The sequence below is a fragment of the Budorcas taxicolor genome, chromosome 7 (genome assembly GCF_023091745.1).
Source record: "Budorcas taxicolor isolate Tak-1 chromosome 7, Takin1.1, whole genome shotgun sequence".
Lineage (NCBI taxonomy): Eukaryota > Metazoa > Chordata > Mammalia > Artiodactyla > Bovidae > Budorcas > Budorcas taxicolor.
This window is the reverse complement of record NC_068916.1, coordinates 6,262,800-6,278,004: the sequence shown is the minus strand read 5'-3', so window position 1 is coordinate 6,278,004 and position 15,205 is coordinate 6,262,800. Positions and strand designations below refer to the sequence as shown.

At 49.6% G+C, this 15,205-nt stretch overlaps 1 protein-coding gene across 2 annotated transcripts in view; it reads left to right on the top strand.

The window, feature by feature from the left end:
- Positions 1-6,235: 6,235 nt before the first annotated feature.
- UPF1 (UPF1 RNA helicase and ATPase) overlaps positions 6,236-15,205 on the top strand; it is a 33,378-nt gene continuing 24,408 nt past the window's right edge. For both annotated transcript variants that reach the window (XM_052642867.1, XM_052642866.1), the window contains exon 1: positions 6,236-6,472. In XM_052642867.1, coding sequence (XP_052498827.1) covers positions 6,251-6,472 — 222 coding nt within the window. In that variant the 5' untranslated portion in view covers positions 6,236-6,250. The remainder of the gene's footprint in view (positions 6,473-15,205) is intronic.

The following is a 15,205-nucleotide window of genomic DNA, read 5'->3' as shown; positions in this document are numbered from 1 at the left end:
TCTAGGCCAGCAGAGCATAGGTCACAATGACAGGAAGCAAAATTTTTGCTAGGTATCCCTAGTGGTAATAGTGGATGATGCCACTCCCATATCCAAACCTCAGTTCCTGGGTCCGTGAATCTTGCCTATCAGATTCAGACCACGTGCAGCCTCCTGGACAACCGTGCCTCAGCCCTGCACCTTTCTGGTCCTGTAACTGAGTCTTCAAACGGCCATTCTATAACTCTATCAAACCAGCTGGTCCAGGATGATGGGGAATATGGTAAGATCAATGAATTCCTTGCCACGCTTCATTTTCATTTGCTGTGCAGTGAGCTTCTCAATCAGAAGAATGCTGTATGGAACACCATGGTGGTAGACGAGACTTTCTAGAATCCCACAGGTGATAGTTTTAAAGTATTCTCTCTATTTATTTTTGGTTGTGCTGGATATTTGTTGCTGCGAGTGGACTTTCTCAAGTTGTGGTGAGCGGGCGCTGCTCTTATTTGCATTGCACGGGCTGGTGGCGGCTCCTCTTTTTCTGGAGCACAGGCTCTAGGCACAAGGGCTTCTGTAGTTGCAGTATGGGGGCTCAGTAGTTGTGGTTCACAGGCTTAGTTGCCTTGAGCCATGTGGAATCTTCCCAGGCCAGGGATTGAACTCGTGGCCCCTGCATTGGCAGGCAAATCCTTGAACTAAAGAGCCTCTCGATGAAAGTGAAAGAGGAGAGTGAAAAAGCTGGCTTAAAATTCAACATTCAGAAAACAAAGATCACGGCATCCTGGCCCATCACTTCATGGCAAATAGACGGGGAAACAATGGAAACAGTGTCAGACTTTATTTTGAGGGGCTCCAACAATCACTGCAGATGGTGACTGCAGCCATGAAATTAAAAGATGCTTGGTCCTTGGAAGAAAAGCTATGACCCACCTAGACAGCATATTAAAAAGCAGAGACATTACTTTGTCAACAAAGGTCCATCTAGTCAAAGCTATGGCTTTTCCAGTAGTTACGTATAGACGTGAGAGCTGGACCATAAAGAAAGCTGAGCACCGAAGAATTGATCCTTTTGAACTGTGGTGTTGGAGAAGACTCTTGAGAGTCTCTTGGAGATCAAACCAGTCAATCCTAAAGGAAACCAATCCTGAATATTCATTGGAAGGACTGATGCTGAAGCTGAAACTCCAGTACTTTGGCCACCTGATATGAAGAACTGACTCAATGGAAAAGAGTCTGATGCTGGGAAAGATTGAAAGCAGGAGGAGAAGAGGAGGGCAGAGGATGAGATGGTTGGATGGCATTAGCGACTCAATGAATATGAATTTGAGCAAGCTCTGGGAGTTGGTGACAGACAGGGAAGCCTGGCGTGCTGCAGTCCACAGGTTGCAAAGAGTCAGACACAACTGAGCAACTGAAATGAACTAACTGATAGCTGTACTGGCCTTAGTGAATGGAAGTCCATATGGTGGAGCTTGCGCATAACCTCTATCCCTGCCACCTTGATCACTTGTTGATGTGGTCCATTGCATGGGGGCAGGAGTGGCTGGGGAGAGAAGCTCACTTGTATTCACAGACTAGGTCACTTTGTCCATTTGATTATTAAACTCCTCCCCTGTTGAGTTCAGCCTTCGTGAACATTCACATGGGATACAAATAACTTCACATTCCCCACCCTCTCATTCAGGGAGGTCTATCCACACAGTCTTCCCCAGACTTTCTAGTCCCCCAAATTCCAATCATGTTCCTTCCAAATCCCTGACCATCCAACAGAACCACTGGCTGCAGCCTATGGATCAGTGTGCAATCATACATTTGGCCATTTCTCCCTCCAAGCAAAATAAACAGCTAAGTGCACTGGTTGAAGTTCTGCCCACTGGGAGGACTCCCCTTCATGGCTGTCCTTCAAGGCTGTCACAGAGAGGCTGTAGCTTTCCAGCTGTCCACTTCTGGTGGGATCTGCATGTTTTGCAGGATCTTCTGGAATCTAGGGCCAAAGGGAAATCTTGGGTCAACTGAATATAAGAAAGACTTCTAAAAATATCACTGAGCTAGAAGAGCCTTGAATTTTGGCTGAATGTATTTCCTACCCTCTGACATACAAATGTCTTACCAGTAAGTTTGGAATCATTGCTACTTCTTGTTCACTAGGTCCAATAAGCATAATGTCATCAATATAATGGACCAATGTGACATCTTGTGAAAGGGTAATTTGATCAAAATACCTGCAAACTAAAGTATGACTTATGGCTGGAGAGCTGATGCACCGCCGAGGTAGGACGGTGAAGGAATATTGCTGGCTCTGCCGGCTGAAAGCAGACTGCTTCCGGTCTTGGACAAGGATGGAGAAAAGGAATTTGCCACCTCTATAGCTGCATACCAGATACTGAGAATGTGTTTATTTGCTCAAGGAATGAAACCACATCTGGTAGGGCAACTGGAGTCAACTACCCAGTTACTTGTGATTCCCCACTGTCATTCCCCAAGCTCCATCTGTCCTCAGCACAGGCCCAATAGCAGAACTGAATGGGGATGTGCATTCAATTGCATCTTTCAAGTCCTTAATGGTGACACTAATTCCAACTCTAATTGACACTCTTCCACCCCTCCGGGAATGCAGTATTATTTTTGGTTTACTATTTTATTAGGAAGAGACAGTACTAGTGGCTTTCACTTGACCTTTCCCACCATAATAGCTCTCACTCCATAGGTCAGGAAACAAACGTGAGGATTCTTCCAGCTGCTAAGTGTATCTATTCCAATTATGCATTCCAGAACTGGAGATACAACACAAGATGAATTCAGGGATCCACTGGAAAATGAACCAGATAAAATTCCAAAGATAACTTGACTTCCATTAAGCCCCTGCTCTGACTGATGGACCACAGTGATGTTTTGGGTGTCCTGAGATTTGTGTTGGTTCACAGCCACTGTCTAGTAATCTGTGAAAGGCCTAAGTATTTCCTTTAGCCCAGTGCATGTTCACCTTGGCAAAGGGCCAAAGGTTCCGTTGGAGAAGACTGGGAGAAAGGTTAATATAAGAATTTTTGGTAGTGTACTGGGTCCTTCCTCAAGGGGACTCAGCCTCTTCTTCATTAAAGATGTTCTGGGTTTGTGAATTGCATCAGGTCTGAGAATTGACTGAGGGGCCATGATACTCCATTTTTAAGATTCAAATTAGACTTTTATTCACATGACCTAGAACTTTTCTGCTTAAACAGACCAAGTAAGAATTTAGTAGGCTTCCCAACTATCTTACTTCTAAGAATGCCATGATCAGCTAGTCAATGCCATAAGGCTCTCTAAGTCAGACTCTTCTGATTGCTGCTTTTTTTCTCTCTGGATTGCTCCTTTGACTCTGCTGTCCATTGTGGTAACCATATCCATCTTCAAAAGCTTAGGGAGGTGAGGAGATCTTAAATGATAAATCTGCTCTAACATTTTCATCTTCCTGGGCTTCCCTGGTGGCTCAGAGGTTAAAGCATCTGCCTGCAATGCGGGAGACCTGGGTTCGATTCCTGGGTTAGGAAGATCCCCTGGAGAAGGAAATGGCAACCCACTCCAGTAGTCTTGCCTGGAAAATCCCATGGACAGAGGAGCCTGGTGGGCTATACTCCGCAGGGTAGCAAAGAGTCAGACATGACTGAGCGACCTCACAAGCTTTTGACTCCTTTCCTTGATAGTAAACTATAGTTACTGTTGAATTATTTCTTTCAATTTATCACATTTTTCTTCATGTATTTTTGGGTTTTGTTGTTAGGTGCTTTCATGTTTATAATTATTATTTCTTCCTGATAGATTGAAGTTTTATCATTATCATTATATAATTTTATTTTTGTCTCAAGTAACTATTTTTGTCTTAACATCTGTTTTATCTGATACTAGTATAGCTAATATAGCTCTCTTTCGGTTACTATTTGCCTGGAGTATCCTTTTCCATCCAGTTACTTTTTGTTTTTGCATCTAAAGTGAGTCTTTGGGGACTTCCTTGGCAGTCCAGTGGTTAAGATTCTGCACTACCAATGCGCGAGCATGGGTTTGATCCCTGGTCAGGGAACTAAGATCCCACATGCCAAGTGGCAAAGAGAAAAAAAGAAGTGATTTTTTTTTGCGGACAGCATAGCTGAACCATGATTTTAAAAAAAACAAAACAAAAACAAAAAAACCCTCTGAAAACCTCTACCTTTTAATTGGAGCATTGAACTCATTTACATTTAGTGTAATATTGATAAGGACTTATTTCTGCCATTTTGCTATTTGCTTTCTATATGTCGTGTCTCTTTTCAATTCTTCCATTACTAACTCCTTCTGTGTTAAATTGATATGTTTTAGAGTATCATCCACAGTGTCATTTTGCAAATGTGAGGCTATGTAGGAAAAAAGAGGAGATCCTTAGAAGTGGAATTACTAGGTCAAGGGCAGGGCAGGGCATGCACTGAAACTGCTAAGTTTTACCAGATTGATCTTAAATGATTCTACCAATTCGACTGGATACTTTCCATAGAGGGCTTTGCATTTTATTGAAAGCATCTGTTAGCTTGCTAGGATTCTCCCTTAAACTGTGTCTTCCTGTAGTGGGGGGGGGGGGGGGGCGGGGACCTAATGATTCATTTTTTATATTCCCACGTTTTCATGCACAGGAAGCCAAAAAAGATGTGAAGAAGGAAAAAGGAATCTTTTATCATGTCATGACAGGAATACTGGAAAATGAGGAATCATTCAGCATCTGGAACTTTAGGAACAGCCATGCAAACCTGGGGCCCTGTGAACTGACTTCAAGTATTTAGTCTCAGAATCTTGGGAAGTGGGGGGTTCTCCAAGACACTTTACAGAAAAGGAAGCTGGGGCTAGGAGTTAGGAGATTAAGGCTCATAAACTAGTAATTAAACTTTTACTGTGCACCTTTCCTGTGTGGGCAGTTATTGTCCCCACGGAGAAGACCATGTGAGGAACAGTCAGCCCTGTCCACATGGAACTTTTCTTTGTAAATACCTGGGAGTAAAGAGTAGCTCGTTTATTCCTCATTCCACCTTTTTATTTATTTTTGGCTGTGTTGGGTCTTGGACGCTCCTCACTCGATTTAGCAGGGCTACTCTCTAGCTGCGGTACACGTGCTTCTCAGTGCAGCGGCTTCTTTTGTTTCAGAGCACTGCCTGTAGGGGGTTTGGGCTTCAGTAGTTGTGGTCCAAGGGGCTTAGTTGCCCCACAGCATGTGGGCTCACCCCAGATCAGGGATCAAACAGTGTCTGCCGTATTGGCAGGCAGATTCTTAACCACTGGACCACCAGGAAAGTTCCCCTCATCCCATCTTAATGGCTATTATTTCCTTTTCCCAGCTGAGGAAACGCTAGGCTCCGAGAGGTAAAATCGCTTGTATAATTAAAGTCACACAGCCAGTAGGTGGCCAGGTTCGGGTTTCAACCCAGAGCGATGCTCCCAATCGCTGTTATTTCATGCCTCTGAATAATACCATTGCCCAGAGCAGCAGCAACCACCTTTCCTGCGTGCTAGGCTCTGTGGTAAGGACTGTCCCCACTCACTTATTCAAGCAGTGCACACTGAGCAGCTACTATGTGCCATGCGCCCTCATCTTAAAGATTTGGCGAAACTAGCCCAGGGAGTTTCTCCGAGTGAAGGGGACGCACCACACTTTCCTCGCCAAGCCTCCCCAGCTGGGTGTTGCACCTCGGTAAGGCATCCAGCGGGCGCTCAATTACCCCATGGCACTGTCGCCGCTTCTAGGGGCACAGACGACCACGGCCGCACGTCCCTCTGCCCGAGTGCCACAGGCAGCGGCAGAGGCGGACCCGTGAACTCGCGCGGTCGCCCGGGCGGCGGTTGGAAGCCCCGCCCCCGCGCGTGCGCGCTGCGCGCTGCGCGCCGCGTCTGCCCGCTCGGCTCCGGCGGTACGGGCGCGGTTGGAGGCGTCCTCGCGGAGCGCGCGCGCCTGCGCCGTCGTCGGGCTCGCGCACGCGCACCTGCGCCGGCGCCGGCCTCACGCACGCGCACGGCGGCGACGACGGCGGTGGCGGCGGTTCCTGCCGGGGGCTGCGAGGGCGGGCGGCCCCGAAGGAAGCGGCGGAGCTGAGGGGCTCAGCGGCTAGGCGCGCGTGGCTCTCAACCCGGCTCGCTCCGCGGCGGGCGTTTTGAGCCGGTCCAGGGGCGCGGACGCGGCGGCGGCGGCGGCGACCCGAGGCCTGCGGCCTAGGCCTCAGCGCGGCGGCGGGCTCGAGTGCGGCGCGGAGCCGGCCTGAGGGCCCTACGCGGCGGCACAATGAGCGTGGAGGCGTACGGGCCCAGCTCGCAGACGCTCACCTTCTTGGACACCGAGGAGGCCGAGCTGCTCGGCGCCGACACCCAGGGCTCCGAGTTCGAGTTTACCGACTTCACCCTCCCCAGCCAGACGCAGACGCCCCCCGGCGGCCCCGGAGGTGGCGGCGCGGGGGCCCCGGTCGGAGCCGGCCCGGGCGCGGCGGCCGGACAGCTCGACGCGCAGGTGAGCGGCACATGGCGGCGCCGGAAGCCGGGGCCGGGCCTCGGCGGCGGGGGACCTGGTCGGGTTTCCCCTCCGGCCGTGCCGGGGCTGATCTGCTCGGCTCCTGCAGTCCCGCCTGGTCCGGAGTGACCCGGCCGGGTATCTCCCGCTCAGTACAGGTCCGGAGTAACCTGCCTCCAGTTTCTGCTCTCCAGCCCGACCCGGGTAAACCTACTTCAAGTCCTTCTCTGGTCTCTCTCGAGTGATCTCAGAATCTAGTTCCAGACTGAGTGTTAGCTAATCTGTCCCAAGTCCCCTTCCGGGCCTGTCCGAAGTGACCGGCCCTAGGTCCGTCTCTGGCCTGGGCAGTGGTGACTTGTCCCTGAGTTCTCCTTAAGCTGGGTCAGTGCCCCGCTCAAGCCAGCTCCTGATCTGCGCCGATTTCCCCCTCAGTCTCATCCGACCGCTGCCCCACCCCCTTACCTGTGGTCGCAGTCTGGGCACCCCTGCCCTCATTCATGCCCACTGTGCAGTAGGTTTATATTTCACTGGGCCCACGGACGCTGGCGAGAGGAGGGCTGAGGCTCCTCCAGCAGAAACGGAATTTCTGCATTCAGTAGAGGACCCTAAGCTCGCAGACTTTTAAGATTGTTGAGGAGGCAGTTTGCGTTTTGTTTTTTTCTTCTTGCATTGCCTGTTGCTGAAACCGACCTGTTACGTAACTCCGCAGCCCTGCCTTGGAAAAGTTGGTTTTGAGTTTGTTCCTCCAGTGGGTGAGTGGTAGTGGGTTTTATATATGTGGCTCTGCCACGTCAGGAACTTTTGTTCTTGATGATGTGAACATTCAGCAAAGGCTGCTTGGTTATTTTAAATTTGCGTTTGTGTTATGAGAGTGTATCCGGCATGCACTTCCTGGATCTGGGTCCCTGACCCGGGATGGGAGAGGGCGCTGGCTTTGGCCTTGGGCTAGGCTCCCCAGGATTGTAGCCATCATCCTGTGGGTCTCAAATTCCATTCCTGGTGCCTGGCACCTCCCTCATTTATTTTCCTGAATTCTCAGCCACAGAGGAGCTGTAGGCTTCACCTTGTCGCAGGTGTCCCTTCGCATGAGGACCCACTGCCAGAGTGGGGGAGCCAGTCCAGCCTCAGCCAGCGTGAGCTGAAACTGTCTCCTGGGGGCTTGCATTCTAGTTGATTGAGTCACTCCCGTGGGTAGACCACCCACTTGGACTTTCTTTTAGCCCCTAATAGAAGCAGAAAACATTTGACTCATTCTAACCCCAGATTCCTTAAAAATAGAAGCTTAATGGGTGGGGCATCAGGGAGAACAGGTGTGCACATATCTGTGTTTTTTCTGTTTTGTTGATATATCATGGGGGAAGGGAGAGTGTGCTTGGGAAATAAGTGAGCTGCTGTAAGCTCATGATAACACCTGTTACCAGAGTAGTTTCATGCTCTGTGGGTGCTGTTTCCACAGCGGTAGCATGGGAGCAACAGCTGTATTTTTGTTACTTTTAAACATACCTGAAATCTGGACTCATGTTTGAATGAATAGACCAGATAGTGCTGTCTGTAATTTGTGTCCAGTGTGTCCAGAAGACGGAGGCTAAAGATCTCTTGGCTGAGCAGTGTGCCACGCTCCGTGGCAGTTCAGGGCTGTTTTGTGGAAGGTTATTGTTTTATTGCAAATCCTTTTTAAACTGTGGCCTGTAAAACAGCAAACTTGGGTCAGCTCTGAGGCCTAGTTTTGTCCCTTGGGTTCTGTTTTTGATTAATTGTGGGGCGTGTCTTTCTCTTTCTGTGGAAGTAATTGATTTCTTTTTTTTAAATAAATTTACTTATTTTTTAATTGAATGATAATTGCTTTACAGTAATTGGTTTCTTTTACTGCACCTGAACACCGAACTGTACTGAAGAAGATCATTGAAACACTCCACCAGAGGGAAACATTACAGCTGAGCTCACTTGTTATGACACCAAAGGGGTTTGTCCTTTTTCACTTTTAAGTAACTCTGGTGACCCACCCACCTGTAGCCTAACTTTGGATTTGTGTTTGGGGAAGGGGAGTGAAAAGTTGATTATCTCCTGTGTTGGTGGCATTGGCTGCCTACGACATTTGGGAGGTTTTCCCTTATTTGTCCTCAAGAGTTGCTGTATAACCGAATGTACGGTGGGGCTTCTATTCTGGGTGCCTTTTGATTTTATCTTTTTGGATGAGTGGCTGTGAATTGTCAAGTGCCGGGCAACTACTTTTGTTCCATAGCTTTATTGGGATAGAATTCATATACCATACACCCAGCCATTCCGAGTGTGCTCCTCAGTGGCTTTAGTATAGGGTTGTGCAGCCTTGCCCACAGTCGATTTTAGGACATTTTCATCACCATGGAAAGAAACCTAGTGCCGCTCAGTCTACCAGTCCTCCCTTCTCTAACCCCAGGCAACCACTGATCTCTATTTACCTACTTTGGACCTTTCGTGTAAATGGACTGTATGTGGTCAGACTGTGCCTGTGGTCATTGGCTCTTTCACTGAGTATGTTTTCAAGGTTCATCCGCGTTGTAGCATGTGTCTGCTGCATTCCTTTACATGACTGAGCGATGCTCCGTAGCATGGACAGACATTTTGTTTATCTGCTTGTCTGTTGGTGGACCTTTGGCTTAGCTACTATGGGAAATGCTGCTGTGAACATCTGTGTACAAATTTCTGTGTGGGTGTAAGCCTTCAGTGGAAATTCTGGGTGGTCTGGTAACAGCTGCCTGTTACCTTTTCAGGGGCTACCAGACTGTTTTCTGATGTGTAGCTTTCTATATCACTGATATCACCTTTAATATCAGTCTTGACTGCCAGCTTTGGTTTTGCCTGAAGGTTTAGGTAACACATGTGTGTCTTGGGGCGGCAGGGAGAATGGCACACTGAGGTGAACTGAGTTGGTTCAGATAACACTTGTTTTCTTATTTATGAAATGAACTGATATTTGTCACAGCCCTGTCAGATGTCCTTAAGATAAGGCAACAGTTTTCCTTTGAGTGTTCGACCCTTTTTGGGGCCTGTCTCCCAACGTCTCCAGGGGCAGGGAACGGTGAGTTCACAGGCCTTCTGGCCTGCTTAGCTGTAATAGTTCCCCTTGGTGCTGCTGTCGTGTTTCCTCCAAACATTGAGTTAGGATGATGGAAATGTTGAGCTGGGAACACTACCAAACAAAAAAGGAGTGAACCACGGATGCACCCAGCAGCGTGGATGCGTCTCAGAATGATCACATTGAGTGAAAGATGTGCTTAAAAAAGGAGTGTATACTCTATGATCCTTCTCATGAAACTCTAGAAAGTGCCAGGTAACCTACAAGATTGAAGGTAGGACAGCGGTTGCGGGGAGAGGAGGAGAGCAGGAAGGGGCTGACAAAGGCAGGACGAGGCTGGGGGTGATGGATTCACGAGCATTTACAGGCGAGGCTGGGGGTGATGGGTTCATGAGCATTTACAGACGAGGCTGGGGGTGATGGGTTCACGAGCATTTACAGGCGAGGCCGGGGGTGATGGATTCACGAGCGCTTCCAGGCGAGGCCGGGGGTGACGGGTTCGCGAGCGCTTCCAGGCGAGGCCGGGGGCGATGGGTTCGCGAGCGCTTCCAGGCGAGGCCGGGGGTGACGGGTTCGCGAGCGCTTCCAGGCGAGGCCGGGGGTGACGGGTTCGCGAGCGCTTCCGGGCGCCTGTGTGCGGGTTTTAGAAGCTGTGAGAGCTGCTGCCTTGTTTGCAAACGCTGGCTGCCTTCGGAAGTCCGGGAGGGTTGTCCTGGCGCATCCTTGACTATCTGGTTAAACAGATCGTCCTCTCATTCCTGGCCCTTAGCTTATGATGAGGAGCGAGTTCCTTACAGTCCCAGGGTTCCTGAAAATGGTGAGTTTAAAATTCGTGTGGACCTTTTTTGGTTGTGTGAAGACTCGGTTAGTACAACTGTGACGTAGTACGCTTTGAGAAAATTGGAGATAAGATGCTGCGAACCTCACAGGCGCTCTGGCAAGTGTTCTGTAGCACTTGTCTTTTATTGGATTTCCGGGGTTTGAAAACCAAAAGGGAGGACTTATGTGGCTTAGTGCTGAATAGCTGAAATAGCTTCTAACTCTGTTTACCCAATTAATTTCTTTACCCAGATTCAGCATGATTGAGGGGGAAGCTTGAACACTAACACAATAGCAAAATTCTCTATCAATGTAGGTCCCACAACCAAAAAGGAGACATCTTTCAAACAGCTTGACTGAGGTATGATCATACACCATGGAGTCCTCTTGTTTTTAAGTGTTTGATTCGTGGGTTTTTTTTTTTTTTAGCTGTGCAGCCATCAGACAGCCACTCACTGTCTTCTCTTCTCCTTCATGCCACTGTTCTTTCCTCTTCTGTTTTGCTCCTGCTGATCTTGGTAGTCTCTTGTTAAAGCCCTGAGGTAGGGAATCGGGTGAGCCCACACTTGGCCACTTCAGCCGGCCCTTCGGGGACGTGTGTGGCCTGTGTGGGTTCTGCACCGGGGTGTGGAGGCTTGGCCACCCGCTCAGTGATGAGCCCGCGCGCCCCGTGGGTCTGTTCTTCAGTTCCCTCCACGCAGGCTCCCAGGCTCCCCTCCTTGGCCTGGTTCGTGACGGCTGCCCCTCAGGACTTCCCTTTGCGCGTCCTGCTGTGCTCCAGGAGCGCTGTGGGTGGTGATTCCTGCTGGGGGGCAGAGTGAGTCCCTTGTCAACTGAAGCTGCTGTATTAGAAATGGCAGGCGCTGCCCAGTCTGCAGTTGCCCGTGGGGGCAGTGAGGGTCCAGAGGAGGGGGTGGTCTGCCCGGCAAAGTGAAAGCCTTTACGAGTGGTGAAAGTGAAAGCCTTGAGTCGTTCAGGAAGGTGCGCCCACTTGGCAGGGAATGCAGGGCTTGGCATGGAGGGCTAGCGAGTGCAGGCAAGGGCCAGTGTCTACACCGAGGGGCCCAGCTCGATCTAGGAGCCTTGTGTTGCTGCTGAGGGGTGCTGTGAGCTCACTTGAGAGCGGGGCCCTTAGACGGCGGGAGGTCTGGCAGAGTGTGGCTGGAGCTAGAAGGGGGATTCAGGTAGAGAGTGCTGGGGTCAGGTGTGTAGCCTTCTGTGTGTGTGACAGAGAATGCTCATGTACCAGGTGGCCCTTCCTCCTCTTGGGGTCCCACGGCTGGCATCAGATCCTCTTGTGCCTTTTTAAACGTGTGCTGGTCCAGTAGCAGCTTGCGAGCTGGACAGCCAAACCCGGCTTCTCGGGACCCCTGTGGACTGGGCTGGGATGGCCTCTAGACCTCCAGTTGGCTTAGGCAGCCTGTGGAGCTTTGGGGACCTTCTTCACGACTGAGGATGGCACCTTCCCGTCCACTCCAGCTCCTCTCGTAGCTCACCGGCTGGGGGTGACGCGAGCCTGGCGCGCCACTCCTTGTCCCCGGGGGGAAGGCGCTTGGCTGTGCTTGTCTTCCATCGCTCAAGTGCATGACTCCGCAGAGCTGACAGTTTCCAGGCAGCACTTTGTCCACCTGTATTGCATAAAAATGTATGTTATGGATTCTCTGATGCATAAGTAAAGAAAGCAAACCCTGCCCTTCTTTCTTCTTGGTTTGATGATTGTAAAGATTTTCCTTTTTCTTTTCCTTCTCTGACGTGTTTTAAAGCAAATCCAGCTTATTTCGCTCTTCTGAGGTTGAGCCATATGAGTTAGTGATAGTCGGCCGTTGAGACCTACAATATTTAGAATGCATTCTTAAAAACAGAGAAGGGGCATCTTCGTAGCCTCACTGCTGTTATCAGATGAACAGCACCAACGGTAGTCTTTCCGGGATCGTCTAATACATGGGAATTCCTTTCTCCACAGTCACGTTGTTTACCTGGCCCAGACCCCTGCGAGGTCTGGCATTAACGTGACTGCCTGTCGTGTCTCCGGCCCTGCTCTCCCGGACAGCTTCTCTCTCTCCTTTTCATGCCCCGAGCCAGGATCCTGTCCAGGTCACTGTCCTGTGAGGGGCCCTGCCTCCTGGACCGAGCCTCTCCTCACAGTCTGGCTTCTCCCTGCAGGTGTGGGTGGATCCCGTTTCAGTCTGTGAGCTCCTCTGAAAAGTGGCTGACCCCAGAACTGGGTAGTCAGGGGCGAGGTAAGCCTCAGCCACCCCAGACAGGTTGAGGGTACTCATGAGCTTTGGAATGAACTGCAGGGGTGGGCTCAGCTCTCGATGAGAACAAGAAAAGGGGAGGCAGGTGGCGCCCCTTTAACTCAAAGCTTAGGGGCTGCTGTGCTGGGTGGGGCCATGAGCAGTGCCCTTCATTGCAGGTCAAAAATGGTCAAATCGCAATAGTTTCTTGTGATTAAAACAGATTAAAGAAGGCTAAGAGATTATATCACAATGTGTAATCATTAACTGGATCTTGAATTTAGAAAACTATAAAAGATGTTATTAGGGCACTGGGGACGTGTGTGTATGTGTGTTGGATAGCAGTGTTATATTAGCATTATTCCTGAGTGTGATGCTCATATTGTGGCTATGTGGAGAGAGCTCTTGTCCTGGGGCCTGTGACTCTGAAGTGGATCAGGAAAGTAAAAGTATTTGTGTGTGTGCGTGCTTGTGCAGAGCAAGAGAGGGAGAGAGCAAGCCTGGTAAAATGTGAGTGGCTGGTAGATCCAAATGGGGGATGAGTGGGTCACTCATTCTCTGTAGTTTTGAAACTTTTCCGGAAGTTGAGGGTGAGGGGTCTTGTGTTAGGCTGTTCCTGAGGGCTCAGAGACCCAGTAGCTCCTCTGCCTCAGGCCACCTCAGGAAAGGCAGTTTCCCATTCACTCTTTTTTAGTTAGACTGTGGAAGAAAAGAGGGAATGATGAATCGTTTTTCATCACAACGTTTATATTTTGGATGAGAAGATGTATTCATTGAGCCTGTCCTGTGAGAGCATACTGGGGTGTGGGCTTAGTTCTGGGTGCTGGGGTCATAGCAAGAAGCAGAACAGGCAGAGCTGGCCCCACTGGCACCCCTCAGATGGGGTCAGGGGTGACCTCCCTTGGAGGTGTGCTGTGGATGGAGACTGAAGGACCAGGAGCTGTCTGTGCAGAAGCCAAGGGGGTAGTGAGTGCCAAGGCCTGGGGAGCGGGCCCATTCAGGGACCAAGAGGAAGGCCCATTTTATGGTGAGTGGTTGACGCTTACAGGGTTTGGGTAATGTGTGGTCTAAAAGTTCTTACCAACACATTTAGTGGTAATTTTTAAGTAATGTCCGTTTCCTCCGTGAGAATGAAGTGACTTTTCTTCCTGCTTCTCTGATGTGCACAGAATTCTGCAGTGGGTCACAAGAAACTCTCTTGGCAGAAAATCCCTGCAAGGCCTTGGTCATAGTGTCCAGAGCAGAGGTGGGGAGGAAACTGTTTCTTTGGCTTTCTAGACCCAGTGACCTGGTGCCTGGGGGTGTGCTCAGAGAGCCCAGGGGAAGGCTTGGGGAGGCCTTTCCCCTCCTGAGCCCAGCAGGACCCAGGGCTCCTGGCTGTAGTTGAGGGGTTGATAACTTCAGTCAGTCCTGTGCCAGACAAGGACCTTCCCCTCCCTTCTGTTATGTTGCCTGGCTTGGGTTGTGTGCCTTCTCTGCCAGGCACTCTTTAGTGCTTTAATTCAGTTAATTATAGTTTCTAAGGTCAAATGTATTTTTGAAGTTAATGTTTATCTTAAAACTTTCCAGAAAGTAGAGGGAGAAACTAACAACCCAGCTATGGAAGTCTGTGTTGTGGTCAGGTCACAGCAGGGCAGGAGTCGGGCCGGGCAGGGGTTGGACATGCACGTGTACGTGTGCAAAAGTCCTTGTAAGAAGGGTCACACCCACACTCCCAGCCACACAGCTGAGAGCCTGCTGGGGAGTCTGGACTCCTCTCTGGTCTCCTTGCCTTAGAGGCTGAGGGAGAGTCCATCTGACTTTGTCTTGTCTGTATTGCATTGTCTCTCAGGAGAGTTCCTAGAGCAGACTGAGAGTTCCTGCTCCTTGTGAAGCCGGAAGGGTTCATCACAGTGATGCAGAGAAAGGATCGCCGCTTCCAAGAGCCTCACACATTGCCGATGCTGGTTCCCTCCTCCCTCTGAGGGGAGAAGTATGGGGTCTGAGGCCTGATGAGGCAGGATGGGTAGAATGAGGGCCCCTGGTGGCACGCAGGTTTCTGTATTACTCTACATACTAATTTTGGCATTTCAGGAAAGTAAAGATCCACATCACTAATGTTTCCTTGAACAAAAAAGTTTATGCAGCCTGATGACACATTTTAGGAGCTCCTTCTCTAGGAGTTGGTGAGATTTTCATTTTTCTTTCCTTTAACCATTTTTAAAGTTGAAGTGTAGTTAAAGTCCTGTGTTAGTTTCAGGTGTACAGCAGAGTGATTCAGTTACACACATACGTATGCGTATTCTTTTTCAGATTCTGTTCTGTTCTGGGTTATTACAAGATACAGGATATAGCTCCTTATATTATAGACCTCTCTTGTTTACCTGTTTTATACACAGCCGTGTGTATGTGCCAGTCTCAGAATCCTAGTTAACACCTTCCCGCTCAGCCCCCTTGGAAACCATAAGTTTGTTTTCTGTGTCTGTGAGTCTTTCTGTTTTGTAAATAAGTTCATTTGTTTCATTATTTATTTGCTTGTTTTTAATTCTCCAACATATAAGTGATGCCATATGATACTTGTTCTTCTCTGTCTGACCTCACTTAACACGATGCTCTCCCATCCATCCACGTTGCTGCAGGGGG